The sequence below is a fragment of the Balearica regulorum genome, chromosome 3 (genome assembly GCF_011004875.1).
Source record: "Balearica regulorum gibbericeps isolate bBalReg1 chromosome 3, bBalReg1.pri, whole genome shotgun sequence".
NCBI classification, from domain to species: Eukaryota; Metazoa; Chordata; class Aves; order Gruiformes; family Gruidae; genus Balearica; species Balearica regulorum.
In genome coordinates this window covers 34,311,576-34,328,883 of record NC_046186.1, presented here as the reverse complement: position 1 = coordinate 34,328,883, position 17,308 = coordinate 34,311,576, and the positions used below count along the sequence as shown (strand labels likewise).

Below are 17,308 nucleotides of genomic sequence, written 5' to 3'. Positions count from 1 at the left end.
TATTTATTTGCCTGAAAAAAAATGGATCCTCTACTCTTTCCTAACACTGCCTCTGCAGTTACCATTTGAGAGCTAACTGGAAATTGTACCTCAATACACAAGAAAACAGGGACCGATGCATGACCCAAGAAATTTTATGAACTTAAAATGCTCTGCAGTGGGAACAGAGCAAGGAGGGCAGGGCCGGTGAATGCCCCTGTGTCGTGTATGTCTTGAAGGCACATAAAATACAGGAAACCCATCCTGAGAGTAGATGTTTTCTCCTCCCAAACCATCTCTCTTCACCTGCATAAAGTCCAAGTGCCCAGGTGAAGAATTTCACTTAAAGTCAGTGTGTTTCAACATGTGTGTCTGCTTCATAAAGAAGAGAGTGTAACATGAAAGAGCGACATATGAAATAGAGACAAAAGGATGGGATTCAGTAACCCCCAGTAACTGAGGAGATTTCTTCCCAGTCCGATGTCCCTACCTGCATTCATGCTCTTATTTAAAACATAGGCTTATTCATCCAGAAACACTGCAACTAAACCATTTCAGAGGCTTCTATTATAAACAAATTTGAAGCACCATCAGACACGAATGATTGCAGAACATTTTTTGCACGTTCCTTTTTCACAAATTAAAGATGAAAAATATTCTTCGTCTGTCAGAAGTGCCTGGAAATTTCATGGTACCTTTCAAATCTAATAGGAATGCTGTCTTAGAATAAACAGCATTGTATTAGGCTGCATCTTCAGGAATTGGTATTGCTGCATTATTGTCTTCACAGATTTAATATTTGGCCAAAATAATTTATTTTGATGACTCTGGATAGTTCATTACTCTCAAGGATATATTTTCTTTCCTGACTGTTGCTGAACTGGTACATCCATGAGGAACATCTACTGTAGCTTTGAAGAGCAGGAGGTTTTATCGTTGACAGATCAACTTAATACAGAAAGAAAGATGGTGTATAGCCAAGTTAATATCTTCAAGTAGACATGAAACAAATAAATGCAGCTTTATAAAGTTTTAACACTGTAAACATGACATTTTCATGCAAAACTTTGAAATCTCCCCTTCCATGCTATTACTGTAAGTTGTGCCTACAATGATGACAGGTGCTTTTTTCTTGCACTCTTTCACAAGCTTTGCTACTGACTCAGCTTATCTTACAGATAAAATATATATGTCTCTCCACCTATCTTGCCTAATTAGCATTTGGATCTCTGCCCAAAAAATGTAATTAGCTAAAATAAACTATGTAATTAGTTTGATAGGTATATACACTACCTAAAACTCTATCTCCAAAGGTACTAAGCGTTCCAGGACACTAACTTTCCAGGTGTCATGTCTGATCAGCCTCTCCAATTACTTCTCCCAGGGCTGAAATCCTCCAGCTCATTTCTAAGTGCATTCTAAAACCAGAGCTTTTTATGCTACTGGTATTTCCGGTGGCACTCTAAGGTTTGAATCTACTCAGTTATGCCAGTATAAATTAGGAATAATTCTGCTATGGTCACAAGAACTACAACCATGTAAACCCAGTGAAACAGGAGACTCCAACCTGAAAGTTTAAAATAAACATGTTTCTGAATGGTTCTCTTACTGATACGGTTCTTGGGTCATTTGCCAAGTACAATGTCATTAATAAAAAGGCTTCCTTAACACCGCATATCTTTGCAGAACTGTTCTGAGAACAGTGTGGTGCAATTATAGTATACCATGTTGCTCACATGTGGATACAAAAATCAGCAAAAACTTCAGACAGACACTGGAAAATTCTTATAAATTTAAGGCAGCTTTAAGAAGAGATACCGCTCCTAATAAATCACCTTCTTTTTCTCTTTCTAATATTCCCACTGACATGAATTTCCTTCATCACGGCAGGTGCTCGGTACCACATGTCAATAAAACTTGTGAAAAGCTATAAACCTTGTTTGATTCGTATGGGAAACATTCATGCTTCTTTAGAATACTGAGCAGACTTGGGAAAAAGTTTGGGAAATGCATAGTAACAATTTGGAAAAAAAAAAAATCCAGCTTAAAACCCCCCTGAAATCAAAGTTCACATTCTGATGAATTTTTCCAGTGGAAGCTCATGTTCTGTACGACATAGTTACGAGGTGAGATGTACTGGTATTGCTTCTGTCCCTCTCGAGTTCATCCTCGAGGTCGGGGCCGTGTTGGGGCCAGTTTGGCTGCTTCAGCGGCTCCAGCTGTTAAAATCTCCGCCAGTTCCCAGACCGGGCTAAGCTACGGCCTCTGACGAGCCCCGCTCCCCGCTGCTGCCTGTTCCCAGAGAGAGCCTTCCCCATCATTAACTGGGGCAGGCAGACCCTCCAGTGCCAGCTGATGCCTAGCCCTGCACACATCTGCTTCTTCGTGCTTCCCCCCACCCTTTGGCCACATCTCCTGCTTTCCATCAGGGTGGCTGTGCATGGTCCAAGTGGGCTCCACAGGCAACTTTCGGCAGCAGCTGCTCTGCATGAATCCGGCTGCTCTGCCAGGCCTTCCCAGGGTTAGCACCAGTCCTTCTTTCTCTCTGGGAGTCTCTACCAACAGTTAAACATGCCTTTCAAGGCTATTGCTTGGGCAGCTCATGAATCCGGTCTTGACGATGGCCAAACCATCTCAATACAGACTTAGACATATCCCTGCGAGTCTCCCTAAGAAGAGGTGTCAGCCAATCTGACAATCCAGAAACAATTCCCCTTTTCTAATACCAGAATCTTTACAATTCAGGATGTGTTTTGATCCTAAACGTCAATCTGGAAAGTGTTTATTTCATAACTGATGAGGAATTTGCCATCATCTTACGATCTTTGACATTATTTACTTTGGGCTAAAGTCCTGTCTTTGCCATGTTTTAATTTCTTCCTCTTTCTTCCTTAAAGAGCAGTCTTTGATTTAATCACACAGCAAATCAGCAATTACCAAGGAATAGAAGAGAGGCATGAGCAAGTCATTAAAATTGTCTTGATATTGTTTATCACAGTATTTATGCATTCTTCATGCAAACTCCAGTCAACTATGATCACCCCAAATGAATGGGCTAAAAATTACACTGTTCTGAAATATTATATGTCACCAACAAAAAATTTACGAGTTTGTAGCTGTATTTCATATGGCTCTGTGCAAAAGTTACACACAAAGCTTGATTTATTATTTCTGTAAATATCATGTGTCCTTTCTTAGTAGCGTTTTCTGTTGTTTAATAACATTCTTTGACGTCGGGAAAGCTGTGACAATACTCTGATCACCCTCATAGCTCCGTGCTTTCAATGTCAGTAACATTCAAATAACGATGTGCCTGTTGAACAAAATCAAAAAGATTTTGTACTCTTTAAATTGTTTTCTGGGAACTGCCATATGCTAGCAACAACAATCCAGAATTAATAAGTGCATGTGCCGATATCATGAGTAGTCCTGTGGAAGTGCTCCTGGCATAGGGATTGGTACGGTGATCCCAACATAGACCTTTGACTTGTTTTTTGGAAGCCTTCGGAAGCACTTAGATCTTACTCTGACCGTGCAGGAGGTAGGTAGGGCTCCTCATGTGGGTGGTCTAAATCATTCTGCTGAGGCTGAGTACCCACCTGTTAGATACAGCAAAACCTAAATACATGCCTGAAGTTGATAGTCTGCATATGACTCTCAATTATTCGTGTTACAGCACAATTTTGTGTCAACTTGGTAAAAAAAGCATTGATTTGGAAAAAAAGTCTGATTGATTTTCATTGTAATACATCACTCAAGGTGAAAAATGGATGGTGGCCTAATTTTCACAGGTGCTGAGTTACATCAAGCCATAGTTTATAACTATCATTCAAAATCCAGAGTTCAACGTGGGAATTGAAGTCCAAGCAATTCATAATGCAGCTCCACAGCCTGCTCTCCATCCCGCTCAGCTACTCTGGCTGCCCAGGACAGCAGTGCAGGGCACCCCAACGTGGCTCACTCATCTCCAAACTCATTTTCTGCATGAAAGGTCAGAAAGAAAATGAGCGGGGAATTCATTGCATCTAATTTCTGGGCAAGTAAAGTTAGACATAAATTCAGAGCTTTTGGAGGACAGATTGTCCCACCATACGATGTGTAACCCCCATGGGAGGTGTGGATGCACAGGTCTTCTGCAGCAGGCCCAAGCAACTGTTTCAGTGTAAGATTCCTAACTAACTGCCTTACTGTTAAATGGCTACTGAGCTCAGGTGACCCCTTTTGTTCAAGAAGCGATGCTGGCAGCTTAGTAGTCTCATTATTTTGGTTTTTCAGCCCCTTTTGAAAGCCACGTAGAGCCCCTGTTATGCTGCTGTAGGCAATGCCCAGGATGGTGACAAGATAGGTGCGTTTCACTCAGCTTTACACTGCCTTTGAAGTACCTTTCTTCACCCTGAGCATTTGCTGCAGAGAATTAGGGATTTAGCTCATGTTCTCTAAAAAATTGAGATATCCTGCACATATTTTATAGTATTCTCACAAATGTTATAATGCACAGAATGTTGCACAAAATCTCAGTTATGTTTTTCCCTCAAAAATTATTCTAAGTACAAACGTCTTCATGGTTTATGTTCATACAACTCATGCAATTTCCCTTTATCAAAATACAATGTCTCAGCCTAGTGCCTTTGTTTAAATTTGTTTCATGAAAATTCTCAGGTCTTCACAAGCTCTCATTATTTTCCTGTTTGTTGAACCATGAATATAAATTCTCTTCACTGCCTCTAGAAGTGCTTTTCTTTCAAATTTTCCTTTGCTTTAAACCATTAACAAGCTGACTCTCTTTCAGTAAAGAGTTCACACAAATCGTTTTACCGTGATTGCTTGCTAAGCTACGTAGGAAAAAACAACTGAAAAAAACACCACCAACCGGGATGGAACTTAATCACATGCTTAATGATAAGAACGTCCAAAGCTCCCCCAAAGAGGGAAGGGCAGCAGCCCATGTTTGCATGCTTTCCAGAGCAGAGGCCAGAAAAAGAAAGAGGCCCAAGGGAGTGAATCATGTATTTATTTCCTTGATCCCTGGGGAAAAAAAAAAAAAAAAAAAGGCTTTCTTCTAGTCATGAAAGAAGGAAGGAGGCAGGACAAGTAAACTTCCATCATGTGCTCTTCACGTTAGATGTTTAATACTTGTCTAGAGCAAAAATCCCTGGTAGTACAAACAGTATTCAAGTGGTAAAATTAAGAAAGAGGGAATAAGGATGAGAACATTTGAAAAACATTGTTCACAGGGAGCTTTTTTGAAACGGTTGCCACTTGCATGCTAGAAAGCAATTTCTCAGGAAAGGAAGGAAACTGGTGCCTCCTGGAAGGAGGAGCACTTCTGCACGAGCTTGTAGGAGCTCCCTTTGCCTTCTGCATGACCTGAGCCTCTACCCGGTGGGCAGTACCTATGAGGCGTGCAGTAGTGTTGTATGCACAGCCCGTTCCTTTCTCCCTTGTCTTTCTCCTGAAAAAGGCAAAACTTTCCAGATGGAGAAGAGAAGAGGACATGAGAACTGGAATTCGGTGGCTGCAGTGCAGTGTGAAGCAGAATATTATAAAGGATATCCCTAACAGCTTTTAATATGTGAAAGGATTTCTAAAAAAACTCAGATTTGGCCAAAATGGAAGATAGGATGGGTGGAAAGTTTTTTAAGTACTCTGGGTATAATTATCTAGTCTCCTTTCTTTGTAAGTGCAATTTTTTAAGGCCAGAAACCTAATTTATATCACTTAGCTTATAATGCAGGCAAGTTCCAAATGCCTAAAATTCTAGCATTCCCTTCTAACACCTCTCAATTATTTTTAGTTATTATTTAACTTCTCAAAAATTTTCTGCACTGGCAGTATTTCATGGAACAGCTCCCACTACTTAATTAAAAAGGAGTCCTTTTCATTTTGAGTGATGATATGGAGGACCTGGAGACTTTCTAAAAACAATTTGTTAGATGCGCAATAATTGTGCAGTTAAAATGGCTGATCTTATTATAAATAGTGACACATGAGCCAGCGAGATTAGATGGCCATATGAGAGGAGTAAGAAGGAAAAATGCCTGGTGACTCTAAATGTATGATTTTAGTGTATTTTTAGATACGCATCTCTCTGTTATTTTATGCACGCTGCATGCAAGATGTTAAAATGAAAAGAAATTGCAGATATATATGATAAGATCTAGAACTAATGAGCTAAACATCACGCCTAATTGACTGTCTCTCTTGCAAGACCTTGTAGCACATATCAGTTGATACGATGTCTGATGCAAATCATACTTCTGTGTGGTGGTCTGCTGCTGTCGCTCATGGAGCTGAGCTTGCTAATCAGTCACCATTGACCACTGAGTAAGTGCTCAGTCCAGTGAGCAACGGTGCACAGAAAATTCCTCAAGGTGTATCATAAAAAGAGAGACTAAATTATGGACTCATTTGGCCAGGACCTTGGTTGGAATAAACTAAAATAATGCCTCAAAATCAATGGCCTGTACTTATTTACACAAAATGAAAAAATGACTCGGAGCTTAGATCAGAATGCTAGATTATTTTTATAAGACCTTCCTAATTAATTACAGTGACAACGGTAATAACCGAGACCTCTATCATCGAGTTAAACAATCACAAGAAAATAAATCTCCTGTCTAGCACAAATTGATATATTGCTAATAAAATGTCATTTAGTCTCATCATATGGGGTTCATACGAATTGAGCAGCTTTGTTTTGACATCATGCAGCTTCATTTTGAATCAGCAAATTTAAGCTAACCTCGATGTAAAAGCAACCAAACTAAGGACGTTTGCTACATCAAGTGAACCTTATACAAGGTCAAGATGTTTGTGCTACTGAAAGGAAAACCTGTCATTTTTGCAATACATAAATTACACAGTAGTAACTGAGGATATGGGGGCTGAAATGCACAATTGCATTCTTTCCGTGGCTCTTATAATATACTTTACCCTGAGGATTTTGTGCAAGTACTCTGTAGGGAATGAAAGGCTAGAGGTCGTGTGAGCATATAATGTTCAGGCATGGTGCAAGAAATCAAATATTTCCTTAGAGAGTTCTTTTTAATTAATCAAATGAAGTATGTTTGTAATATCTCCAGTGCTGAACGCTCTTGATGTTTTATTCAAAAAGCTGCACAATGTCTCTAGGTTACAGTAAAGGCACAATAACTCATGCAGAGGCTTAGAAGCATGGGATAGTACCAAACAAGTACAATGGGGCATTGAGAACTGCATGCACAACATAATATCCGTTCATTACTTCAGCTGTGACTATGCAAGACTGGAACACGATTTAAGCAGAAAAGGTTCTCTTCCTCAGAAAAGAGGAAAGGAGAAATTTTGTGAGGTGAGTCTCTATGGCTGGATACAACAAGACATGGGCACAGCGCCTTAAGCAATGGCACGAGATCACTCGTACTGTTTAATCACTTGCACAGACTCTGGCATGGGTTTGGCCCCTGCCAGTGGGTATTCTCACGTGCTGCGAGCTGTTCCCCACGGGCAGTTTGGCTGCGGTTTCCCTGGTTTTGGTGCCGGGACGCAAGCCGTACTGCACGGGGAGGCCTCGGGGCCAGAGGCAGCTCCTGGCTTGTCTGCTGTATGGGAATGGCGGCGGCTGCGTGCGGCTCCGAGGTCAGGCAGCGCCTTCGCCTGTGTAATGTGGCATCCCTTCAGGGGAGATTCTTGCATGACCCTACGTGATTCTTGCATCCTTTTAAGTGTACGCTTTGTAAAACTTCACTATTTACCATTCTCCAGCTGTGAAGATTTCCCTTCGATCTGCCTGGTCCTGATAATTCCCTTTCAAACTGATAACAGGGATTGGAAATACAGCATCCTGGCACCTTCATTAATTTGTGCAGGGCCTCTTCTTCAATAAGGGTTCTGGCAGTTGCAAGCCACATGTCACCAGAGACTGGACATGTATTTAAAATCAGATTACATGAGTCTTGGGTTTTGATTTTGCCCCCCTGTGCTGTTGTTAAATGCTTCAGAGAGCATCGGCAGCCACGCCACCAAAGCTCTCTCCAGCCATCAAAGCACTCTCAGGTTCAGATTCAATTTGCAAATGCACATATGTAGCTGAAATAATTGCTGCCGTTGCCTGGCCCACTTTGGCAATAGCAATAAATGGTTTATAGGCTGTTTCAGAGGACTGTTGCTACCCATAAATAAAGCCATTTGTGCAACAGTTTTGGCCATACTGTTCTAAGGCTGCTATGCCAAAATCCTTTCGGGAGATACCTGTGGCCAGCTTAAGTGTTTTGCTTGCTGCCAAGAAACCCTCCTTCTGTGGTTTTAGTATGCAGCCGGGGAGTGTTAGTACGCTTTTGTTACTGGGTAGCCTAAGAGGAAGGCTACTACATTTTCAGTCATCTTAGCCTGTTAGCTGCCTCCATAAGCTCCTGTCTGGATTAAAAACCTCCCTTTACAGGACAGCTTCTAGTTGATAATGTTAGTTTTTCCAGCAGTCTCTTTCAGATCATTTTGGGCCAGATTCCAAGCACATCCTTTATCAGAACTCAGCCCTGCAAAGTCACTGCATTGACGATCTGCCTTAGATCATCCTCATACGCTAACAATTTCTCTTCCTTTCTGAACCCTCTACCTATATATTTGCTTCTTCGCTTTATTTTTACACAGATTTCAGTGCACCTCACCTTCACAGTGAGGTAGTTCCTCCTCTGCCTGTGCTAATGGAACATCATTTACAATCCCAAATCCCATATGGTGAAAGAAAAAACAAACAAATATCAGATTATCTTCTCTTTTGGAAGGGGAAGTTCATAGTGAGAGTTTATTACTTTTTCATTAGATCACTGATATAAAGTTTTGACACTGGACTGGGTACCCAGTGCTATATTGCCTCTATTGCAAGTGCCATTTCTTCCCCCCCGCTCCCCGCCCCCCAACCATGCTACAGAGATGTAAGAATCACCAGAAAGAACGGCTGTTCAAGGGTATTGCTTTGTGTCCAGACTTTCACCTAGAAAGAAGTGGCTTCTAGTTTGGCTGGAAGATCAGCACACCAAAATAATTAATCCTTTGGCTGGAGAATGCCTCACGGATGAAACTGGAAGACCTGACAACTGAGAGATATTAATTAAATGCAGCAAATACTGTATTTTCATCCAGTGAAAAATGCTAGATATTTTAAACTAAATACTCATCTCCAGATCCTTTTCATTGAGCTGTCAAATGCAGAAAGCATATCAAACTATGACATCAGTAACACACCAAAAAAAAAAAAAAAATCAAGGTTGGTAGCACCTGACTTTTCCTGCAACAGATTGGATAAGGTAGCAAGGAGCTGCCTTTCAGCAATGAGCACACTGGACATCTCTCTGGTGATACCAGTCCTAGAAGTAGCTGGACGAGGTCCCGAAGTGGAAACTTGGCATTTGCCTAAAAGCTAGAGACAATGGAAGCTGTTCCTCCTGCCACGGATGAGAAATTGGTCATATCTGTTGGCCCCAGTTCATAAGGGTGGACTAGTAGCTGGAAACCTCTGACAAGGAAACAGACTGCACTCGCCCTGAGGAGCAGGAAGATCTTTAAGGGTTTACGCACAGCAATGAACGCTTTGTTATCTTTTATCTACAGAAATACCCAAGGTGCCGTTTATGCCACCTTTTCCATGAAAGGGAGACAATAAGAGGGAACACGATCTTCTTGTGCAGATCACTGCTATTAACAACAACACGTACGGGACAAAATAGAGGACACATTGAGGAAATGTTTCTGTGACAAATGGGCTGATGAAAAACTAAATGGATGCTTGAGCGAGGTGCAGGGCTGGAGCAGAAGTGATCCGCTGATACCCCGGGAGTGTGCTCAACAAATTACTCTCTTCTTAGGTCACTTCCAGGCGCAGTGTGAGTTACGGGGGTTTAACCTATGAAATCACTTCTGGCATGGTTTTAGGGAGATACTCGTGCTATATGAGTGATAACGTAGGAAGTCTAAATTTATACAGGGTAGCTTGAACCCCACTCTGGTACCTGGAGCATTTCTCACTTCCCACTGCGGAGCAAGTGTTCTTGTCCCAGCTTCACAGCGGTGTGAGATCCAGGCTGGCATCGCACAGCCTCTGTGCCGCAGCTGCCATGGGACACAAGCCAGGGCCCATGCCCCAGAATGGAGCGAGGAGTGGTGAGCAACCTGGATAGCAGCCTGGTGGCTGGTACATCCCAGCAGCTCACTGTAACGCAGCCAAATTCGGGATTTGCGCATCTGAGAGGTGTCTGCGGGTGAAGGCTAGCCTGGAACGATAACCTTAGCAAACACTGTTGGCTTGTCTTGTTTGCCCTCCAGGAAATGTCTATTTTCCCAGGCTTTTCCTGAAGAGATGTGTTGCGTAGGACATCCTCAGCTGAGGGATGGGGCATTTCAGTTCAATGGGTATTTTGCAACCTATGTGTCTGTGATAATATGTGCACTAAAAAGGAAACAGACACTGAAATCTCACTTCTGTCTAATTAGTTTGACCACAATTGTTGGATGTAACATGCGTGATTGCCATCATAGAAAGAGTTTAAAGTTATATCTCTTTACTTGGATCAAATTATTTACGTTGTACCCTTCCCATACAGTCAGGGATGCTGACTCCTGTTGTAGCCAGTCACTTTGTTTCCCTTATTTTCTGCCTGGGGGTCCCACAGGAAAGAACAAAACATTCATAAGTTGGGAAAAATATGAATGGAGAACCCCAAATCCAAATCCACTGGGGCAGCGGTACCCCCAGAGCTGCGTGAGTGCACCTTTCAGTGCAGGACCCGTCTCTATAGGGGTTGGGTTCATCCCATGCTCTCAGCTCCTGCCTGTCGGGGGGCTGCTCTCACCTGCTTCGGTGCTCCCCGGTTAGGGGAGTCACTGTCTCCATTTTGGCAAGCTTTTGTAGATGAAGATCTTTGCCTGAACAGTGGCTAGTTTAACACCTGAGAGGACCTCAGCTGGCAAACGGAGAGCAGAGAGGGGCAGCTTCCGCTCCTGTGGTGAGGCAGCGTGCAGGAAAGGCTATGTTCCTGCCTGCTGCGGGGTCAGCTTCACAACGATCCACACCCTCGTGCATTAGGAGTCCTTCCTACATCTAAAATACCCTTTGGAAAGCAATACATAAAAGCAGTAACACTGGTTTTGTTTGCTAAAGCCACCTGCCTTACCAGACCGGATACAACCCTGTAAAACTTAAAGCACCCAGTAGTGTATCATTGGCGGCAGGTGGTTGTATCCCCAGTGGGAGTAAGGGGGGATGTCCCAGCTCCCCAGCAAGCTCCTCTGCCTGGGAGGGGCCCATGCCGTACACACTGTGCTCTTGGCTGGCAAAGACGCAGCCAGCGCAGCGATGGCCATGGTGCATGGCCCACCAGCCAGAGGCAGCGGGTTTGGGCAGCAGCTGTGCCCAGCGGAGAGGGACTGTGATGGCAGAGCTGCCACAGCCAAACCCATGGATGCATTTAGTCCAGCTGCCATTTTCTGTAGTGAGCCCCTTTTCCGTCAGTCATTCCCTATGCACCGCTGACACAAGATTTCTTATAAAAAAAAAAATCCCATCGGCATGCTGTTTGAAGCAGGCTATCGCTTTCTAGTATCTCTGCCCTGATATAAGGATTCCTTCTGTTTTCCAAAACCAGGTCTCATTCACAGGTCTCGTGCAGGTATGCGAGAGTGCGAGCAGGCTGGGAGCAGCGCACAATGGCAAACGAGGTGAGAAAAACTCCTACCGTCAACCACGGGTTTGGGCTGCGAGCTCTTCAGCCGCAGCGAGGGCCTGAAGCGGGTCCGGTCGTTGAAGCTCCAGCTCTTCTGGACTTTGGTTGGGCTGCCCTCGGTGGCAATGTCGGCACTTGGTGACCGGCGATCTCCAACTGAAGATTGCCTGTTCTTTATACTTTGACCTCGTGGGCTGGCCATCCGGACCCGCTCCTTAAAACTTAGCTTTTGACTGTGAAGAAGAGAAATGTATTTTATTTCATGGTTTCTCCACTCCTTTTTCTTCTATTGTATGATATTTATTAGGAAATAATTTCTCAAAATTCTCGATAGTATGAATCTGTTTCTTACACACTTTCATTTTCATTGAATATATTTCATTTGGGAATGAAACTGATTTGATGTAATTGTTTTTTGATAGAGACTTTATCAATGGCAGTGTATCTTACAGTACAGAATAACCTTGTAAAGGAAATTAAAATTAACAAATAGAAACAAATTTTACCCAACTATTATAGATTAGTCTCTAAGATTTTTTTTCCTATTCCTTAAATTTTAAATAGGTTTATTTCCATTTTAGTCAGCCCAGCTCAGTGCATTTCTGGCCATCTCTTCAGATAAACAAGAACAAAATGTATTCTATTATAACTGCATGCCATGTAGTATTGTTTGGGTTTTTCTAAGCAGGCAAAAATACTGTTAGTATATTCATGCATTTTCAAGATGTGGCACTTCCAACATTTCATATGCATTGTTAGTGATCACTCATATCCAGAATTCCTTGTTACAGCACTTACTTGGACAAGATGAAACCAAAATTAACAAAACATCCAAGAAACAGCGTGATGAACGGTTAATGCAAATGTAATGATATGCTGTGTGCTCACTAAAGTCATTGCTGGAGATTAAGCTGGGAGCTGACTACCTGCAGGTGGTATTGGACAGGCGCTTTAGGACAGGTACAAGAGCCCAGCCAAGCTCATGACTGTGACTGCTGGATCAATGGTGGCCCTGTGGTCTTATAGTTGGCCAATTGTAAGCTGATTTTTCCCCCTCCTGATGCTTGTAAGCCTCCCCTCCAGTCAGCTAAATGTGGGATATGTAGATTTTCTACTTCCCAGTACTTAAATTACCTTTGTTCATGTTCAAAGACATCTGCTGAACATCCTGTGGTCATCATGACTATCTGCCTATGCTTTTTCATTATTTAACATTTTTGCCTTTGTTTGTCTTTTCCTGTAGCAGAAGGCACAAAGGGGAAACAGAAAAAAAAGTGTGATACCAAGGTTTGGAAACCTTGGTTTATCTATAAGGTTAAGTTCAATCGCCCTGTACAAGGGAATGGTTGTCTTGATCCATTGTCCTGCTCTTGCAAGGGGAGATATGATGCAGTAGCTGCTCACGATATGATACTGGGTCTTGCAGTCCTACTGCCCTGGCATAGGCTTTGAGGGTGCTTTTAAAACACCTATAGCAAAGACTGTCTACCTGCAAATTACAATTGTACTTGAAGTTAAGATACTTTCTAGTACTCTCAAAGTCTTTCCATTTAACTTCAGCATGCCCATAAGATGTTTTCAACAGAAATGAATTCTGCAGCTAAATAACTAATGGCCTTTGTGGCTCTTTCTTAGATGTTTAACTTACTGCACTCTGAAAATACAGTGTTAATATGTAATTATATGAAATGGAAAGTAGTTATAAACTTCTGTGGTGGTGAAATGTTGAGATAATCAGATATCTTTGTCCATGCATAGCATAGCATAGCATAGCATAGCATAGCATAGCATTTCATTCTGAATACAAACATTGCTTGGAGCAGAAAAGATGCAGTTTGTACCAGGCAAAGTGCATGCTGGGAAGCTCATAATGAGATAATTTTCAAGAATGCTAAAAAATGAGCACATCAATAGAAAGATTATTAGAGAAATGTATTTCTATATGGCATGTTGAATCACTTGAAAGAATACCTTCACTATAATTTCTGAATGTAATCCCCTTCTTCCCTTGCCCAAAGAAAGCAATTGTTGAAATAAACGCATGGTGATGCTGGAAATGTTATCTATTTCCATTGCAAATTGTTACCCACACCTGCAGTACTCTTGCATATGCAATACAAAAGACCCACAGAACCTACTATTTGAAAGAAAAGTGAGTTCTAAAATCTAATTTTCAGTAAAAATTACATTTCAAGACTGAATTACATTTCAGCTCAGGAATCTTTTGCATTATACAACTTAATGAAAATATAAGCTATAAAATATTTATTAACCACATTATTGCATTGTCATACTATACAGCATGAGCAATAGAATCAAAATGGATTTATTATAGGTATTATTTGTAGGCATGTGTCCCCTATGCTTTTTTAAAATCATCTTATAGCTCAAATTGTATTTGCTATTGAAGCATGAAATCAAATTAATTTTTTCTTTTGACAAATCTTAGAGTAAAAAACTTTCCGGACAGCTCTCTTCCTCTTGCACTAATTAAAACAAACAGAAAATTGATAAAATAACCATTAAAATGATCAGTATGGACAGTATTTTTTATAATCTCATTGAATAAAAACTAAAAATGAAAAAAGCACACGTGTTCTTCTGTCAATTAATTTGTACTAATGAACGTAATGGCTGCCTTTAAATGATTTGTACACATGGTTATTTCATTTATAAAAGCTGAATGGTACACAATGGCTACTTAACCTGAGTATCTTTAGTTCTCCAAATCAAAGCAATGAGGCAATGGTGAAAGGAACAGTAGACACCTCATCTGTACTAGAGACATTTTTCAAAAGTGCAACACTGAGAATGAAAATATTAATTTAAAATGCAGACCTCGTATGTAAAAAACCCAAACCAAACCAAACCAACAACTGTTTTTTAGCAATGGCAATGTAACGGCATGCCAAGGGTCCATGCAGAGGATGCTGCATCATGAAGAGAAACGCAGACCCTGAAGGAAGCGTGGTTTGGAAACTCTATCTTGCATCTTGAGAGTTTCTCCAAAGACACTGGTTATAGCAGTTCTTCGCTTCTTGGATCCCTGTTCCTATTTTGAGACTGGTGGGAAATGTTCCTGAAGTCACTGGGTCCTACTCAGTGTAGGCAGAAATCATATGGCTTGCAGTAGCGGAGAATTTGCGCCTGGGAGAAGAAAGCAGCTGTCCTTGGGAGCACCCTGCCATGAGGCTCTTCTAGCTATGATAAACAAACAGATCATGAAGGAATAACTGAATCAGAGTATTTTGGGGGCATCCTGACTAGGCTGTTTTCCACAGTCAAAGTCCCTTTCCTTATAGGTTATATAGTTCCTGGCTCTTGATTTTCTGTTGCAATAGTGGTGGAGAAAGTATTAGAGATACAGAATGGAGATAATCTTATGGCCTTTCAAGCACCCTTGGGCATTCTGCACTTGAGTCAGTGGCCACTGAAGTCTTTAGGGCCCTTTACTCTGATTAGTGATGGTTGGATTAGCACTGTCCAGTGCCATGCTAAAAATCCTTCGCCACTTGCAGGACCTAGCCTGTTATATTTTTCTCTCTCCCCTTTTCTCCTCTCTTTTTACAAGATATCCAAAGGAAATCTCTTGAATTAATGCAAACCTGTTAATAGCCATTGGAAATTCATGTTTTCCTGTAAGTACTCCCAAACTTTAAGTTGAATGTTGGTCAAAAAGGCAAAAACCATGAGAAAGAATCAGGAAAATGGGTGTCTAAATGCTTTCTGAAATTGCACAGTTTTCTGAATCAGACCTAAACGACAAGGATCTGAGAGAATCACAGCTATCTCTAGTCATCTCTGCACTCTTTTAGATGTGTGTCTGTCCATCATTTCTTGTACCTTGCACGACTGATAGTTTATTCCAGTCGGTTTATATACATATTTGCTTTCTGCCTCAATCTTCCCTGTCAATGGGAATCTCTTTGGGTCTATTACTCCTCTTTTCTTGCAGGTTACTACTTGTGGTATGTATTCATATTGATAACACTGAAGCTTTGAAGCATCTTTTAGTGGAGATCAATTTGTTTGCCTTCTGGGAGGTCAGTTGTAGGATCTTACCGCTCATTCCTCCTGTCAGTACATTCACTTCCCTCGGACAGCAAAGGACTTCCTAGTTCTTATTTCTTCTTTTTTAAATTCTGTCTTTTCTGCCTTTGATTTATGAAGGAATAGGTGTTGAGGGACACTAGAGGCCACTGTAGCTTCACTGCAGGGGGAACGAACACTTCTCTGCTGGCCCAAATGACTAGACTCGATAAGATTTTGTTTTAATTGATAAATGCCTACAAACCTTTGCTTTTCTTTCCCCTACTCACAGCTCTGTCTGTCTAAATGGACTATCTTACTATACTTTTTGGTTAATGGAGCATCTCTTTGCCTCCCAGTCCCACTGCCCCATTTCCCTGACTACCTTCCTGCATTTCTCGTCAAGTTTATCATCTGCCCTGCTTCAGCCTCAGACCTGCAGCACAACTGCTTGCTACTAGTCACAATTTACGATTTGTTTTTTAAGCTTTTCAGACTGAGCCAGCTGGTGAAGTGGGAACAGGAAGAAATTTAAATGAATCAGAAGTAACTGGAGGCCCTGAAGGTGAGGGAGAATGCTTTGGATCTCGAGTCGAAACAGAAGCTAAAACTGCCAAAAACTATCACCCATGACAAAGAACAGCAAGCAAACGTATGTGCCAATTTTCAGCAGTGAACTTCCAATAAATACAGATTCTTACCAAGCCTATAGTTGACTTTACTGAAATTAAGCTAAGTTGAACAAATGCAAATGCAATGGATAGTACAGCGAGGCCTGAAGTTCAAACGTTCAAGACTTCTCCACCAGTCTCGTGCTAGGAGCATGAACCCAAGAAATGTAGTGTTATATCTCATACCTTCAATGAGTAATAACAAGAATTTCAGGAATATAATGTCTTACAGTTCAATCATCAAACAGAAAAAAATAAATGAAGTTCAGGGGTTTTGTATATTTTTTCCTTTTTCAAAACAGTTTCCAGACAAAGAGAAACTATTTTTTAATCTAAATTTTCTATCATCAGTTTGTACTTTCATTGTCATTTAAATTATTGTTAAAAAGTAAGGAAAAAAAAAAGTAATATGCTTTAGTTATACATCAAGGGTTTCTTCCTGTAAGATCCATCCATCTAGGCATTACCATTTTTGGTAAGAGACACAATTTCCAGAGAATTCAGCTGAAGCAGATGGTTGATTTCACATGCATTCCTCTACCTTCCAGTACAGGGCGCAGGCACAGCTTCCACGGGCTGTGTCCAAGGGGATTCTTCTCACCAACAATTGCACATTTTGACTGTTGATATTGCCTGACATGTTATAGCTTAATATTCCCCACTAATTATTAGATGGAGACCTCAACTTCTGTGGTTATAAAAATCCTCTTGGACTTGGGGAAATGTCTTTACCCAAATATTCAACCCCAGTTTTATATCTCTGCAGTGTAACGCATTCCAAAAGTTCAAGTCTCAGGCAGAGAAGGGGAACCGGGCTTTGGCAAACGGCGGCGTGCTGCACACTGCAATTTTCTGACCAGATGAGATTCAAAGAACTGGTATTATTGCCATTGTCTTAATGTCATTGCAGGCAACAAGCAACGAGGGGAATCA

At 41.4% G+C, this 17,308-nt stretch overlaps 1 protein-coding gene across 3 annotated transcripts in view; it reads right to left on the bottom strand.

Annotated features, from left to right (window-relative positions):
- KCNQ5 (potassium voltage-gated channel subfamily Q member 5) overlaps positions 1-17,308 on the bottom strand; it is a 297,242-nt gene that overhangs the window by 15,351 nt on the left and 264,583 nt on the right. For all 3 annotated transcript variants that reach the window (XM_075747513.1, XM_075747512.1, XM_075747514.1), the window contains one exon: positions 11,688-11,908. In XM_075747513.1, the coding sequence (XP_075603628.1) occupies positions 11,688-11,908 (221 nt within the window). The remainder of the gene's footprint in view (positions 1-11,687; positions 11,909-17,308) is intronic.